This window comes from Orycteropus afer, unplaced genomic scaffold (assembly GCF_000298275.1).
Source record: "Orycteropus afer afer isolate SDZICR_OR568_19922 unplaced genomic scaffold, OryAfe1.0 scaffold00501, whole genome shotgun sequence".
NCBI lineage: Eukaryota > Metazoa > Chordata > Mammalia > Tubulidentata > Orycteropodidae > Orycteropus > Orycteropus afer.
In genome coordinates this window covers 1,898,751-1,909,125 of record NW_006922088.1, presented here as the reverse complement: position 1 = coordinate 1,909,125, position 10,375 = coordinate 1,898,751, and the positions used below count along the sequence as shown (strand labels likewise).

At 60.8% G+C, this 10,375-nt stretch overlaps 1 protein-coding gene across 1 annotated transcript in view; it reads left to right on the top strand.

The window, feature by feature from the left end:
* Positions 1 to 263: 263 nt before the first annotated feature.
* FLNC (filamin C) overlaps positions 264 to 10,375 on the top strand; it is a 28,719-nt gene continuing 18,607 nt past the window's right edge. Inside the window, 11 exon segments of the mRNA XM_042782900.1 lie at positions 264 to 603; positions 4,998 to 5,246; positions 6,689 to 6,786; positions 6,931 to 7,081; positions 7,169 to 7,287; positions 7,490 to 7,567; positions 7,652 to 7,814; positions 7,946 to 8,146; positions 9,554 to 9,691; positions 10,004 to 10,130; positions 10,283 to 10,373. Coding sequence (XP_042638834.1) covers positions 312 to 603; positions 4,998 to 5,246; positions 6,689 to 6,786; positions 6,931 to 7,081; positions 7,169 to 7,287; positions 7,490 to 7,567; positions 7,652 to 7,814; positions 7,946 to 8,146; positions 9,554 to 9,691; positions 10,004 to 10,130; positions 10,283 to 10,373 — 1,707 coding nt within the window. The 5' untranslated portion in view covers positions 264 to 311.

The window sequence follows — 10,375 nt, the reverse complement described above, 5'->3', positions numbered from 1 at the left end:
GTGGCCCGCGGGCCGCGGGCTTCTTAAACCCCCCGGCCCGGCCCGCCGCACTTCCCGAGCACCGCTCCGCCCCCGGAGGGAGAGAGGCCGGAGCGAGGAGGCCCGCGAGCCGCCCGCCGAGCGCGACCCAAAGGAGAGAAGTTGCAGAGCGCGCAGCCCAGCCCGCTGTTGCGCCCCGACAGCGCCGCCAGTTCCCCAGTCCGTCCGCCCACCCGCACCCGGCCGCAGCCCCTGCTCGCCTGGCCGCCAACATGATGAACAGCGGCTACTCGGACCCCGCGGGCCTCGGCCTGGCCGACGAGGTGGACGACATGCCGTCCACCGAGAAGGACCTGGCTGAGGACGCGCCCTGGAAGAAGATCCAACAGAACACGTTCACGCGCTGGTGTAACGAGCACCTCAAATGCGTGGGCAAGCGCCTCACCGACCTGCAGCGCGACCTCAGCGACGGGCTGCGGCTCATCGCGCTGCTCGAGGTGCTCAGCCAGAAGCGCATGTACCGCAAGTTCCACCCGCGCCCCAACTTCCGCCAGATGAAGCTGGAGAACGTGTCCGTGGCCCTCGAGTTCCTGGAGCGCGAGCACATCAAGCTTGTGTCCATCGGTCAGTGCGGGCGGCGAGGGCCAGGCGGGGGCGGGGGGGCAGGGAGCTGTCTCCCGGGGCAGGGGGCACAGGTGCTGCAGGGGGGCGCAGGGAGCGGAGACCCGGGGCGGGGCGGCCGACAGGGAGACGCCCCTGCCCCATCTCCCCCAGCCTCCGACTCAGGCCACTGCCTTCAGGACCCTCAGGACCGTGGGCACCCAGGGGCACGCAGTGAGGCCACACCTTAGAGTTCCCAGCCCTCCAGCACTGCACACTCACACACACATTCCCACCCACTTGCCTCTACTCATTGTCCCTTTCCTGCCATGGGGCACCTGGGATCCCCCCCCCCTCTCCCAAACAAAGCAGGTCTCCTCCCAGCTTCCCAGCACCTCCTGAGAGGCAAGGACTGGAGACAGATCCCTGTCACTGCCTGGATCCCAGTGCTCCAGGATCCCTGCCTCAGAGGCGCTGGGGAGCTAGTGGCCCGCAGCATGTCTCACAGGCCCACTGCGGGCATGTGCTCAACGCTTGGCTCGGGCCGGGGGACTGGGCAGGCAGGGCCCTGCCTCCAACACCTAAAAAGGCACTGAGCTCTGAGCAGCGAGCTTTAACCCCTGCCTGGCCTCCTTCTGCCTTGCCCCTGGGAGGGTGAGCCTGCCTGCAGCCAGCCCCAGCCCACCCCAGCGCCAGGGATTGGCTGCAGCTAAGCTAACGGTCTGGCCCCGGCAGGGAGGGGAGGCCTGCAGAAGGAGGGAGTCACTGAGTGTAACCAGATTTGGAAGGTGTGCTGGGACGGTGTGGGGGTGGGGAAGCACTCCCAGCTTGGCAGCAGAGAAGCCTGGAGTGGGCTGTGAGTGGCGGGTAGCGCCCCCTGCGCTCCCAGCCCTGCAGTCACTCAGACAGTCTAGGGGTCCAGGGAAGACACCCCTACACCCTTCAGGGTGAACTTGTAAGAGCCATGCTGTGATTTACATGAAGGGATCCCATGTAGGGTGCACCCAGGGCCCCACAAAGGGAGTTTCACAGGGGCCAGCCAGGTAGCCTAGAGCTCCCCACCTCTGCTGCCTGGGAGACACCCCCAAATAATGGACTGTCTACCCCCACTCTCCCTCAGGGCCATCTCTGGGCCTCCTGAATTAGCATCTGAGGTCAGTTCGGGGCCCTTTGCCCTGCGCAGTCCCCTCCCTCGGTCTTACCCCTCCTGCCCCCATACTGCCCCCCTTCAGCCCCCACCCCACCCGCCTGCTCGGGCCTGGAAATAGCCCTGCCTCCGTGACACAGCAGTTGTCTCTGAGCTTTCCAGAAGGACAAGCCTGAGGGCAGGCGTGGGGGAGGGGGCCCTGGTGTATGGTGGGGGTGTGAGGGGGGCGAAGGGACTATGTGAGTGAGCGTGGAGGGAGTGTCAGAACCCGGGTAGCCCTGTCACCCCTGCGCGATGGGCTTTGAGAGGCAGGACTGACTGTCCCAGGTGGGGTCTCCCAGGAGAGACGTGCTAGCAAGCCGCTCCGCCTCCCTCCCTCCCCAGTCCGCCTCCAGGCCTCATCCTTCCGGAGCACACCTCTCCCTCTGCTGTGGTGCTTGGCCCCAGGCCCCTTGGCTCCACTGTGGAGGGGCCAGCTCCGAGCTGAGGGGGAAGAAGCAAAGGCTGGTCTGGGGGTGGGTGGGAAGCTCCTCCATCCCGCTGAGAGGAAGGGGAGCCGGTCCCCATTTGGGCCTGAGCTGATAGATTTCAGCTGCTGGGGCTGAGGCTGGCGGGGAGGGCTGCCGGCCACAGGGTGGCCAGGCTGAGGTGTGAAGGGACAACCTGGGCCCCCCTCTTCTACAGTGGTGGGAAGGGACTGTCCAGGGGGCCTCTGCCCCGGCAAGGTCTCAAGACTGAAGTTGAGCATCTAGGCACCTTGGTGGGGGGGCCAGAAAGACCCTCACTTCCTATTCTAGTAGGGGGGTTGGTGCCGGGATGGGGAGCTGGGAGTGGAGAGGTCCACCTGGGACAGGGTGCCCAGCCTGGGCTGGGAGGGCTGCGGCTCTTCTTGCCCCGTCACTGCACCCAGGCCGCCCACTGCCCCCTCAGCCCCTCCGAACAAAGAGGCCTGTGAGGCAGCTTTGTCCCGCAGCTGTTCCCCAGTTGCTGCTGTTCCTCCCCTTCCAGCCAACAGCCGAGGGAGGGGCTGGAGGGGGCTGCAGCTGTCCCAGCCCCTCCCTCGGCCGGCCCTCTCTCCTCTCCCCCTCCTCTAGAGGCCCCGGGGACTCAGGGGCTGGCTGGTTGGCTCCTCCCGCCCCTTTGGGGGTATCCCCAGGCAGGCGAGAAGAAGGCTGGGGGTGTGTGAGGGTGGAAGCCTGGCTGGAGCTGAGCTCCCCTCCCCAGGCCTCCGAGGGGGAGGAGGCGAGAGGAAGGTCATTGCTCCTGGAGCCCGGCTGCTGTCCCTCCCTTGCCCCAAGCCTCGGACCACTTGCTGTTTGGCCCTGGGCCAGTTGCGGGGGAGAAACCTCCCTCTCCAGCAAGTATGAATGACCACCCCACACACCCCTTCCCAGCCCCAGTGGCCTTGAGGTCTCCCTCCCTCCAGGGGGTCTGTCCCAGCTCACAGGAAGCCCTGATGGGCCATGAGGATGGGCTTTGGAGGTTGTCAGGGCTGCAGGAGGCCGAGGGGGCACTGGGGTGTCGAGACTGTGTGAACGGACCCGCGCTGCTGAGTGCCCGGGTGTATTTGTGTGCTCGAGAGGGCAGAGGCAGAGCGGGAGGCCGGGAGTGAGTGTGTCATGGAATCTGAAAGCTGCCAAACCATTGTGTTACAGGGGAGCCAGGGGAAAGGGGGCGGGCCCGGGGAGCTGCTGGGGAAGGAAGGATGAATCAGTGAGAGGGTGGGGAACCAAGGGGCCAGCCCACCTCCAGAGCAGCCTGGAGCCTGAGGTTCCCTCCCGGGGCAGATGGGAGATGCCACAGTTCCCTGACCCTGGCTGGGTCTCCTTCCACCCTCCCCCCCAGCTCTAGGAAGAGGGGGCAGGAAAAGATGTAGAAAAGGGTGCCTCCAGCCCCACCCTCTCCCATCTCTGGAGCAACAGCAGTAAACAAGGCTGAGTCTTCCACCTACCCTGACCCTCAGCTCAGCCTGGAGCTGCAGGTTTTCAGGCCTGCGTTGTCCTTCACAAATGAGCTGGATTCCAATGATGTGTATACTCCAGGCCCCCAGCTTGTCAGTGCTTCCCTTGGGCTGTTAAAGGGGAGCTAGGCCTGCACACTCCGCGGTAATCAGTTCTGGTCCATCGTATTCCTCAAAGGACGTAATGGGTGGAGTGTGTCTCAGCTTCTGAAACTTCAGTCTACATGGGTGACATGTCCCCTGGCTCTTGTGAAATCCCACTGCCCCCCGCCATTTGTGAACGTGATTTCCAAGCCTTCACTGAGTATGTACTGGGTACCTTCTCTCCTCCCAGAATCCTGTTGTTCCAAAAGCCTTTTATGGCGTCCCAGGTGGAAACCAGGTTGGCCCTGCTCCTCTGTAACTTCAGGTTTTGGAATATTCATTCCACCAACATTTCTTGAGAGCCTACCAAGTTCTAGGATCTGAGTGTGAAAAAAACAGTGTCTACAGTGAAAGCAGACAGACAAGAAGCAGTGCATCCTGTTTATGTAAAAAATCAGACCAGTTGCCATTCATCTGATTGAACTCATGACCAACCCCAAGTGTTTCAGAGTAGAACTGTGCTCCATGGGGTTTTCAATGGTTCAGAATTTTCCAGGCCTTTATTTCCAGGAGCCTGTTAGGTGGACTTGAACCACCAACCTCTTGGTTTGCAGCAAGCATGTTAAGCATTTGGATCACTTGTTTATATAAAACTCTAGGAGTTGCAAACTAATCTGTAGTGACAGATCAGTGATTATCTGAGAAGAGAAGGACAAGGAGGAACAGGAAGAAGGGATAGCAGAGGGGCCCACATTTTTTTGGAAGTGTGGCTATATTTGTTATTTTGATGGCTTTCTGGCTTTCTGTCAAAGCTTATCAAATTATACTCTACACCTGTACTTTACAGTATGTCACTACACCTCATTAAAACTGCTAAACAAACCAAAAAATCAGTGTCTGCTCCCAGAAGGCTTACAATGCAATAGGACCAAACAGACCCTAGATAATTGCAAGGATGGCTGTAGCCAATAGGAGGCAGAATTGAATGCGATAACAGGTAAAAGTACCTGTACAGGGGCACACAGGGCAGCAGCCGGATTCGGCCTCTCCACTTGCAGCAGGGAGAGCCCTGGTAGGCTGAGGGGGTCGATTCCAGAAATAGGAGGCCTGAGCCCAGTGCCCTAGCAGCTGCCTCAGGGGCACCCTCCCCGTAGCAGGCGGGTGTGGAGGGCACCCTGGCTTAGAGGGTGGACTTCCTGAGCCCCGCTGGTCCCCTCTGCTCTGCAGACAGCAAGGCCATCGTGGATGGGAACCTGAAGCTGATCTTGGGCCTGATCTGGACGCTGATCCTGCACTACTCCATCTCCATGCCCATGTGGGAGGATGAGGACGACGAGGACGCCCGCAAGCAGACACCCAAGCAGCGCCTGCTTGGCTGGATCCAGAACAAGGTCCCCCAGCTGCCCATCACCAACTTCAACCGAGACTGGCAGGATGGCAAAGCCCTGGGCGCCCTGGTGGACAACTGTGCCCCTGGTGAGTGGAGCGGTGCAGAGCGCCCAGCCAGAAGGAGGGCTGGGACGAGCTGAACGTACTGAGGCTTGCAGCTGTCAGCATGCACCCCTGTAGGGCTTCCACTTCCCCTAGCTGGGATTCTTGCTGGCGTTGGCCCCCATTGATGGGTGTGACAGATTCTATGGGGACGGGAAGGGCTTTGAGTTCCTTGCTTTACAGACAAGGATGCTGAGGGCCAAAGAGGGCCAGTGACTTGTCCAAGGTCTGTTGACTCCTTTGGCTGAACTGAACCTCAAGCCATTGCCCCCTACTTTCTGCTTTGCCACCCAGGCTCCATTTCCACTGAGTGCACCTTTGTGAGATCCTGGGGCGGCTTTGAGAAGGGGCTGAGGGCCAGGATAATGTGGGCTGCCCAGTGGCAGGTGATCCAGCCCCGCCCCGTCAACCTAGGCCCTGGCCTGGCCAGGTAGGGGCCGATCAGTGCCATGAGGAAACTGAGCCACCACAGGCTATAGCCCCTCCCCATGCACCGTCGCCTTCCTAACCCCTCATATCCTGAGAAGATGGGGCTCCTTCTACCCTGGGCTGGTCAGTCCTGAACCTGGGGAGCCATGCCCCTTGGGAGAATCCTCCCCCGCCCTGGGGTCAGCGGGGGAGCAGAGGGTGGGAGGCAGGGGCACGGCCGTCTGGGAAGCATTCCCAGCTGCTGAGCCATTGCCCACAGCTGGAGTGGCTGCCAGCAGTGAGCTCAGCTGTTCCAGCCAGTCACGGATTCCAGCCTTTGAGCCGCCCCCCACCCTCCCGCACAGTGAGCGCCCCCTCCACCAGCCCCGGCCTGAACCAAGCAGTCCCACACCCTTTCACAGGAGTGATCTGGGGCTCCCTTAGCATACCTCCTATTAGAAGGGCTGGGCTCTGGGTGGACGGAGGAGAACTCATCCTTTGATGCCTCAGTTTCCCCAAGTGGGCAGTTAGCAGCGAGAGGGAGTCTTATGCCCTGAGGCAGATGGCTTAGGAATCCAGGACAGCTGTGAGGAGACTTTCTAGGGGAGGGGTCAGAGGCATATATGGGACAGGGACTGCGACTTCTGTCACTCCTGCAGTAGCTGCAGTGAGGCGAGAGAGGTCTGGGAGGGGAGCCCTCTCAGGAGCTTGGTGTTCAGGGTCTATGCTGCGGCCTGAGCGGGCAGGAGGCTGGCTGGCAGGACTGGTGCCAGGCTGCGTCACCCAGGGCAGAAAGGCCTCATTGTTGGTGCTAGGGAGGGCTGCTGGGCCTCTGAGGAGAGATGGGTACCCCAGCTGATGGACCACTGCCTCGGGGATCAGCAGGTCCCTGGCTGGTTCAGGGGCCTCTGGCTGGCTGGGAAGAGGTGCACACCCATAGCCTGGGAGGGGCTAGAGTGAGTAAATGTGTACATTTTAGGTGACAATTTTCCCCTTCTCATCTTCCCCCATCCCTCCAGGCCTCTGCCCCGACTGGGAGGCCTGGGACCCCAACCAGCCCGTGGAGAACGCCCGAGAGGCCATGCAGCAGGCGGACGACTGGCTTGGTGTGCCCCAGGTACATTCGCAGATGGGGTGGGGTCCCGGGCAAGAGGGCCACGGGTGGAGGTTGGGTCTACAAGGACACCTGGCTAGGATGCAGGTGAGGACTGGGGCTGCTGGTTGCAGTGGACACGTGTAACTTTGTTCCTCCCTGTGGCAGGTGATCGCCCCCGAGGAGATCGTGGACCCCAATGTGGATGAGCATTCTGTCATGACCTACCTGTCCCAGTTCCCCAAGGCCAAACTCAAGCCAGGTGCCCCTGTCCGCTCCAAGCAGCTGAACCCCAAGAAGGCTATCGCCTATGGGCCCGGTAGGTGCTCAGCCCAGCAGCCGTCCTCAGACAGTGGTGTACCTGTGAGCTCCCCCTCTGAACCTGGCTCTGCCTCTGCCCTCCCAGGCATCGAGCCCCAAGGTAACACTGTGCTGCAACCTGCCCACTTCACCGTGCAGACCGTGGATGCTGGCCTGGGTGAGGTGCTGGTCTACATCGAGGATCCCGAGGGCCACACCGAAGAGGTGCGGGGGCCACTGGGGCAGGAGGAGGTAGAGTGGGGCTGGAGCCAGAGGCCACGGAGCCAACAAGAGGATGGCTTGGGGGTGGTGGCCAAAGCCACCCACTGCCATGTAACCTGGGGGAGGCCTCCCCATAAGGGCTACTTGGGACCGTGAAATCAAGGAAGGCAACAGCCATTGTGACTTAAGATCTTCTTCCTGTCAGGCCAAGGTGGTCCCTAACAATGACAAGGACCGAACCTACGCTGTCTCCTATGTGCCCAAGGTCGCTGGGCTGCACAAGGTATCCTCATAGGCCCTCACCTGCCCTCCTGTTCCATTCCCACCTTTGACCCCTAGAAGCTAACCTTTGATCCCTGGTCTTTAGGTGACTGTGCTCTTTGCTGGCCAGAACATTGAACGCAGCCCCTTTGAGGTGAACGTGGGCATGGCCCTGGGGGATGCCAACAAGGTGTCAGCCCGTGGCCCAGGCCTGGAGCCTGTGGGCAATGTGGCCAACAAGCCCACCTACTTTGACATCTACACTGCGGGTAAGGATGGGCCTGGGGGTAGCCCCTGACTGAAGGTGTAGGGTGTGGCTAGGGGCTGGGGTAGCGGTCCCAGGACGCAGGCGCCCCGGTAGCTGTGTCGAGCAGGTACTGACAACCTGTGTCCATGGCAGGGGCTGGCGCTGGTGACGTTGCTGTGGTGATCGTGGACCCGCAGGGCCGGCGGGACACAGTGGAGGTGGCCCTGGAGGACAAGGGGGACAGCACGTTCCGCTGCACATACAGGCCTGTGATGGAGGGGCCACACACAGTGCATGTGGCCTTCGCTGGTGCCCCCATCACTCGCAGCCCATTCCCTGTCCACGTGGCTGAAGGTGAGGGCCCTTCAGATTTTCCCCACCATCACCCTCACTGGGACCAGCAAGCTGCCACCAGATTCCGGGTCCTGTTGTTAGGGGCCATTTAGTCGGCTCTGACTCACAGTGACCCTGTGGATAACAGAACGCAACACTGCCCGGTCCTGCACCAGCCTCACAGTCCTTGCTATACCTGACCCCGTCATTGTAGCCACTGTGTCAATCCATCTCCCCTTTTTCTGGGTCCTAGGATTTGGGAATTGAGGCTCTAAGTCCATAGGGTGAGTGGGGGGCTACCTGAAGGCATAAGATGGGCAGAAGGAGCAGCTAATGGGTAGAGTCTGGAGAGACCCTTAACCCATCATCTCTTTGCCCCCTGACCCCTGAGGAGGCTACAAGGAAGAACACCCAAAACAGTTGCCACCTTGGAAGGATCAAAGAGGAAGTGACAGGGCCACTTGGATAGGGCATATGTGGGGAGCACCTGTACACACCTGTAGGCTGTGCTTCTCTCCCTGGCCCTCAGTGCCCCTGCTGATACTAGCCCCCTCCAAGCCCATCGTCCACCAGGCCAAGAGAGTGGTGCCATGTTAGTATTGTCCAACGGAGGCTGGGCCAGACATGGCCATAGCTGACTGGCCCACCTGTGCTGGGTGGTATGGCCCAGGTTGTGTGGAATCACCCCATTCCATGGCATTCTGCCACAGGCTCCAGGTGCTATGCCACTGGCTGTGTTCTGTGGCAGCTCGAGTTTCTTGGCCACTTGCCTGATGGTTTCTGTAATAAAGTCTAGATTCCGGACCACTGCCTGTGCGCTCCAGCAGGCTGGGATTACAAGCCCGTGTATGGGTTTTGGGCCCCCCATGGGTTCCATGCCCCTTTCTGTGTCCGTGGCAGGCTGAGATTATCATTCTGTTGTCCGTGTGCCGCGGCAGGGTCTGGGCTCTTACCACTGCAGTGCTCTGTAGCAGGCTAATGTCCACATGGTACTGGTTCTGGGCCAGGCTTCCTGTCGTATGAGATACCTCTTGTTCCATGGCATTGCTGAGTGTTTGTAGCATGACTTAGTTCCTGAGGTGCTTTGGGGCTCTAGATGGATGGCCCTTTCCTGTGTACTTTAGCCCAGCTCTCTGTCTAGCTTCTGCCATACCTTTGTCCTAAGTGACAGTGATCAGAACCCCAGCTGGATGGTTTCCTATGACCTGCTTGATCCGGATCCTGTAGCCAGCTCCCTGCCCACCATGGCTCCTAACAGCCCCAGTTGTGCAAGGACACGAGGCGTGCAGGGAAGGGGTATATGAGGTCATGGCCTGTGCCTGGGAGGGGTCAAATGACTGCTCAGTGAGAAGGGATGAGGGGTGAGGGGCTGAGGTTCTGTCCACAGCCCTCCAGCACCCCCAACCCACCTCTGCCTCCTCCCTGCAGCCTGCAACCCCAATGCCTGCAGAGCCTCTGGGCGGGGCCTACAGCCCAAGGGTGTGCGTGTGAAAGAAGTGGCTGACTTCAAGGTGTTCACCAAGGGCGCTGGCAGCGGGGAGCTCAAGGTCACAGTCAAGGGGCCAAGTAAGTGCTGGGACCCAAAACCAGGGGAGGGTGGGTAGGGAGGACATAGGGCAGTGGTTTTGGCTCCCTGAGGGCAATGACCCCCAGCTCTCTGTCCCAAGGGGAGACCCAGTGAGCAGAACCACAAGGATCTCGGGCCCATCATCTCCTCTCTGTTCCCATCTACAGGCTGGGAATGACTCTCGGTCCCTTGTGCACAAGGGGACTGTGTGGGCCCTGCTCTGGGTTTCGGCTCTGCCCTTTGGGGCCTAGGTACAGGAATTCAGGGTTGGGGACTCACACACCACTATTGCCCCACCCATTTTTCCTCAGAGGGCACAGAGGAGCCGGTGAAGGTGCGAGAGGCTGGGGACGGTGTGTTCGAGTGTGAGTACTACCCTGTGGTGCCTGGGAAGTATGTGGTGACCATCACCTGGGGCGGCTACGCCATCCCCCGCAGGTAAGCCTGGTGCAGGCCTGCCTTCCTCCCCAGGCCAGCTTGGGGTGAGAGGGAGAGAGGGAGATAGGCTGCCTGGGAACCCAAGGACAGAGAGGAGGGGTGTCCCAGACAGGGCCACTCAGGCACTGACACCAGCTCCCCCTTTGCCCCAGCCCCTTTGAGGTGCAGGTGAGCCCAGAGGCAGGAGTGCAGAAGGTACGGGCTTGGGGGCCTGGCTTGGAGACTGGCCAAGTAGGCAAGTCCGC